This window comes from Bidens hawaiensis, unplaced genomic scaffold (genome assembly GCF_021521415.1).
Source record: "Bidens hawaiensis isolate Kalapana, Puna unplaced genomic scaffold, B.hawaiensis_p1.1 tig00014039_1, whole genome shotgun sequence".
Taxonomy (NCBI): domain Eukaryota; kingdom Viridiplantae; phylum Streptophyta; class Magnoliopsida; order Asterales; family Asteraceae; genus Bidens; species Bidens hawaiensis.
The window spans coordinates 177,004-182,824 of NW_027492209.1; the positions used below are offsets into that span (position 1 = coordinate 177,004).

The window sequence follows — 5,821 nt, forward strand, 5'->3', positions numbered from 1 at the left end:
GTTTTGTAAATATTGTAATTTCTTGATCGAGTTTCAAATGATAATTATTATTTAAATAGATACGGGAGATCCTTTTTTAAGCCTTTGAATGTACTTGAATATCGGATGACAATTGGTCTTCTGGTCCATTGTCATGTGGATGATGATTAAGACTTGAGATTTTAAGGTCTCAGCTTAAAACTTGCTCAATGGGATTTTCTCGTAGTGGTGGGTTTCCTCATTAATGGTGTTCCTGAGTGAGTCTTATCTAGGACGTCAAAATCAGTATGAATGATTGACATCTCATAACAGAAATGCTCACTTGGGTATTATGGGTTATTTCAAACGTTGTTTGAAGAAAAAGAAAGCTCGAATATTGGATGATCATCTCTCTTACGTCTTTATCACTTAATAGATGGCGACAATTTAAAAAGATGTTCAAATAAGAAGTTTGATTTTCCTGAAAACGTTAGAAATGAGGACATTTTGGTCCAACTCTTCATCTCAAAACCCACTTATATCTTCACCCACCCCCATACAACCACCACCACCGTCACCACAACTGCCACCCATCGCCACCACCTCGCCGGAAAATTCATCGGAAAAAGGTCGTTGGAAAACGGTCACCGTCTCCGGCTCATCAATCGTGTTTTTAGCATTGAAAACACTATGAAATAAATACAACGGAGAACACACAATTGTATAACACAAATTCATAAAACACAATTTAGTAAAACAAAATTTTGTGAAAAATAGCTTTGGTAAAACACAATTAGTAAAATACCCTTTATTTTTTTAGTTTTTAAATAGCAATATAATACTCATACTAAAGATAAAAAAAAACGTTTATTATTATGGTGATTTTTTTAAATGTGGTATTTACAGACGTTTTAAAATGACAAGAGAGAAGCAATTAACATTTATCTTGCATGTGAAGGTCGATAAAGTCAACAGACATGTTATTTCTTTTGTGTCATTACTCTTATTTCACACTTAATTTCACCATGATTTAATCTCAACAATCAATGTCCACATTCAATTGAATAAATTACTAGTTATCATTTCTAAAAAAACATACTTTCTGTCCTAACCTATCACTACTTTTTAACTCTCGATAGCGCAAAAGAATAATCATTAATTTTTTGACAAAATTACAAAAACTGTCTTTTATATTTATCCCAAATTTCACTTGTAGTCCTTTATCTTTTAAATTGATGTTTATTGTCATTTACGTTTCAGAATCATACAATGTTTGTCCTTTAGGCCTAACCCTGTTAAAAATCTTCGTTAAGTTGTGTCACGTGCTGCTCACATGGGGGTATAATCGTAGTTTCAGACCCCCTTCACATTTCCCCCCATTTTAAACCCAATCCAACCCGATCATTCAATAAATTATAACAAAAAAATTACGGTTATACCCTCACGTGAGCAGCACGTGACACAACTTAACGAAGATTTTTAATTGGGTTAGGCTTAAATGACAAACACTGTAAGATTCTGAAACGTAAAGAACAATAAACATCAATATAAAAAATAAATGACCACGGATGAAATTTGGGGTAAATATAAAGAACAATTTATATAATTATGTCTTAATTTATTAGTATTTAGTGATTGTAATATAAACTTGTATGCAAGGTTTGTTTGGTACTTTGATGCTTTACCATGTGGATATTGGCATATTGCCATGATGTTATTTGATAACACACATTACACAATTTTGGAGACACCAGTTTAATAATTTATATTTTGTGAGGATTGAGTTAGTTTTTTTAATTATTATATTTGTTACTTTGGTTGCAAACTAGTTATTTTATTTCTAAAACACAAAAAACAATTATTAAAATAAATATCGAGCAATAAGGACTTTTATTGGTTGTCTATTAGGTTATGTGTAGTGAGGGGCTACAAATAAAACGATTTGTGTAATATGACGTTCAATCAATAAAATATTGGTTTTTGTTTTAAGGGTGTAGTGGTATGTGTATATATATGTATGTATATATGTGCCACACGCAAAAGATTAAAATAATTATAATTAAAACAAGAAACCATGTGACAAATACATGTCGGCCACCACCTTGTTGCCCCTTTTATCGTCCCCCCCCCCTCTCGACACCTTTGTTGCCCCAAAATTATTGTCCACTACGCGTAGCCTAATAGATCTATCTTCTTTATAAATAAAAAGAGTAAAGTGTCATTTTCGTCCTTATGGTTTGACAAATAATGCGAATTTAGTCCAAAAAGTTTATATTTTGCATATGGACCCTCCACGTTTCTCAATTCTTGCCAATTACATCCAAATAACTAACCCTATTAAATTTAATCGTTAAGTCAGGGGTAGACATGTCTTTTTACTCTTTCTTTATTATAATACCTATTTCATTGAATTGCGGTTTTCGTCCCTGTTGTTTGTCGAAATATGCGATTTTTGTCCAATAGTTTCAAGATTGCAATTTTCGTCCCCATCAAATTTGCGATTTTCATCCTTGTAGTTTCATTTCACTTGCAATTAAACTCGAATTTATCCGTTAAGTATGTTCGTTAACCCATCCGCGTGCCCTTCACGTGATGACCAATTTTGTCGTTTTTCTCCCAAAATAAACCCCAATCCTAATTCGCAAGCCCCTCACGTGAGGGGCTGGGGTGTATTTGAGAAAAAAAGAAAAAAAAGGACAAAACTGCCCCTCACATGAAGGGCACACTGATAAGTTTAACGACCAGACTAACGAAATTAGTGAATTCGGTTGAAATAAAATCATAGAGACGAAAATAAAAAATTTGAAACTACTGGACTAAAACCGCATATTTAGACAAATCATAGAAACGAAACCACAGTTCACCGAAATAAATATTATAATAAGGAAAGAGTGAAAAGACATGTATACCCCTGACTTAACGATTAAATTTAACGTGGTTAGCTATTTGGATGTAACTGGCAAGAATTGAGAAACATGGAGGGTCCATATGCAAAAAAAAAACTTTTTGCACTAAATTTGCATTATTTGTCAAACCACAATAATAAAAATGATACTTTACTTTAAATAAAAATGGAAAATTATTATAATGCACACGCTAGACCATATTTTTCAAATTGATATTTTTTGGCATGCAAGTTTCATAGTTATTCTCAATCAAGCCAATCAAAGGAGTCAAAATCAGACTTGCAGGACAGGCATTCTAAAAGCTTAGTATGTGGCTAGCTAACACACTTGACTCATGTAATTCATGAAGTGCACGCTTGGGGATGAGCCGTTTGACATGTTGCAAGATAAATTAGCTTGCAAGTTTACATCACTAGCCGATAATATCATCTCACCTTACATGCTAAATCATTTTCACCCGCTATAGCATTCAGCTAATCCAGACCTTAACCCACAGGTTTTGTCTTGTCAAGTCCTTAACCTTTAGGCTTCATCAAGTTCAGCCTTCAGCCTATGTTGAAGACCGAAGCTTGAAATGTTAAATGCCAAACTGGCGATGAGTGTTAAAGTGAGAGAAGATGAAGGCTAATATAACCTTCAAGGTGAGATGATATTATTGGCTATTGATGTGGACTTGCACGCTAATTTAACCTGCAACATGACATAGGTCTCATCCTCAAAGCATATACGTGGCGAATCGTACGAGTTAGGTGCATTGGGTGCCGACTAAGCTTTTAGCCTACAAGTCTGATTTTGGCTCATCTGATTGGCTGGATTCCAAAACGTCTAAATAACTTGTAGCGCTAGGTGGGTAAGGCAGGTAGAGATTTTGAGAGGATGCGATGAAAACAAAATTTATTAAATATCCGTCAATATGCTATAATTTAAATTATTAAACACTAATTATAGTTTTAAGTTTAAAAACAAAATTTACAAAGTATCACAAATTTAAAGAACGAAAACCGTAATTAATTATAGAAGTACTAATAGCTTTATATCTTGATACTGACCCCGTTTCATTTTAGATATCCACGTGTCGAATTGCTAATGGAACCATACGAAACCTAATCCAAGTTGTCCAAAACTCGAAACCTCATTGGTCAGAGGCATATCCAGATTATCCATTTAAAAAAGGTAAGGTCTAAAACCCATCATCACATATTATTATTATTATCCATTTGATATCAGTAGTAACACAATGGCTCAATCTGTGAAATCAATGGCCGGCCTCAAACTCAACAGCTCGACACGATTGACCCCGATTGCGAATGGTCGAGTCGGTGTTGCTCGCACCGGACTAGTTGTTCGAGCCTCGCAGGGACAGGTTGATCAAAGTGAGACTAGCCGTCGAGCTGTGTTGGGACTCATTGCCACTGGGCTAGCCTCAGGCTCTTTTGTTCAGGCTGTGCTTGCTGATGCTAAACCGATCAAGCTAGGCCCACCTCCACCACCTTCTGGTGGACTTCGTAAGTTTCCGAATACTATTTGTCTATTTCAGTTCTTATACATATATGATAATTTAGAAACAAGACACGAAAATAATCAGATTTTAGGTTGAGATAAGCGAGTCTTATTTGGGCTGTCTTCTTTAACCTGTTTGGTTAAACGGGTCGTCCTGCCAACCTGAAAAAGGTTGACTCACTAATGTGGTTTTGGTTGCAAATCGGTTTATGTATTTGCAACCAAAATTTTGCACATTTCGGTCGCAAAGGCCAGTACACGTTATTTATACAATCCATTCATCCAATTAACACGTTTACAACTTGTTTCTTAACAGTAACCGGTTTGGCATGTTTAAATAAATATGTGAAAGGGGCACGGCCGCCTCCAAAAATTCGATGGTCTTTGTTGGCCTTGCATGAGCTATAAAAATGGGCCATAAAATATATTAAAAGAACTTAAAAACTCATATAATATATAAATATAACAAAGAAATAAAAAACTTATGGGCCTCAAACCTCGATGGGCTTTACACGATTGCCTAGCCCGCACATGCTCTAAGCCGGCCTTGGAAAGGGGTCGTGTTTGGGTTGACTTATTTAACCCGTTTGGTTAAATAGTTTGGCCAGCCAACCTATTTAATCAAACATGTTGACTCACTTATCTGTTTAACCCATTTATGTACATCTCGTTAACTCAATTAACATATTCACAACTTGATTATTACCCGCTAAATTGGTTAAAGGAGTCGTGATAGATTCACATTCTTAAGTTGTGCGGGTTAGGGGTGATTTTGTTTTTTTGCCACGAATAAGACAATCCATCAACCCAACACGATTAACACTGGTGAATATATGTGTATTGGCAGCGGGAACCCTAAACTCGGATGAAGCAAGGGACCTTGACTTGCCATTAAAGAACCGGTTCTACCTCCAACCGTTGCCACCATCAGAAGCGGCGGCACGTGCAAAAGAATCATCAAAGGAAATCCTAAACGTTAAAGAGTTCATTGATAAAAAGGCATGGCCATATGTCCAAAACGATCTTCGTTTGAGGTCGGAATACCTCCGGTTTGATCTCAACACGGTGATTGCATCAAAACCGAAGGACGAAAAGAAACAACTCAAAGACCTCACCGGGAAGCTGTTCCAAGACTTGGCCGATGTAGGGGTTTTAATTACCTATTGATTATAATTTAACACCACCAAATTTATGTTTATTGATCTGACCTTTTTCTAATTTGTTTGGATCAGTTGGACCATGCGGCAAAGATTAAAAGCTCGGCCGATGCTGAAAAGAGTTATGCAGCGGCTGTATCGAGTCTTAATGATGTTCTTTCGAAGCTTGGTTAAACTGAAGTTTGTTTGTTAATGTCATGAATATATGTTGTTATTTCTTCGGTTGAAGATGGTTTTGTTGGAGTTTATATTATGTGAATTAAAGCTAATAAAGCGCATAAGTAAAAAATGCATGTTTGA

General features: G+C 35.6%; 1 protein-coding gene across 1 annotated transcript; it reads left to right on the forward strand.

Moving 5' to 3' along the window:
• The first annotated feature begins 4,080 nt into the window (after positions 1-4,080).
• On the forward strand, positions 4,081-5,821 carry LOC143545803 (oxygen-evolving enhancer protein 3-2, chloroplastic-like). The gene is made up of 3 exons (XM_077037618.1): positions 4,081-4,369; positions 5,212-5,507; positions 5,597-5,821. The coding sequence occupies exons 1-3, from the start codon at positions 4,102-4,104 to the stop codon at positions 5,693-5,695; spliced, it is 663 nt and encodes a 220-aa protein (XP_076893733.1). The 5' UTR covers positions 4,081-4,101; the 3' UTR covers positions 5,696-5,821.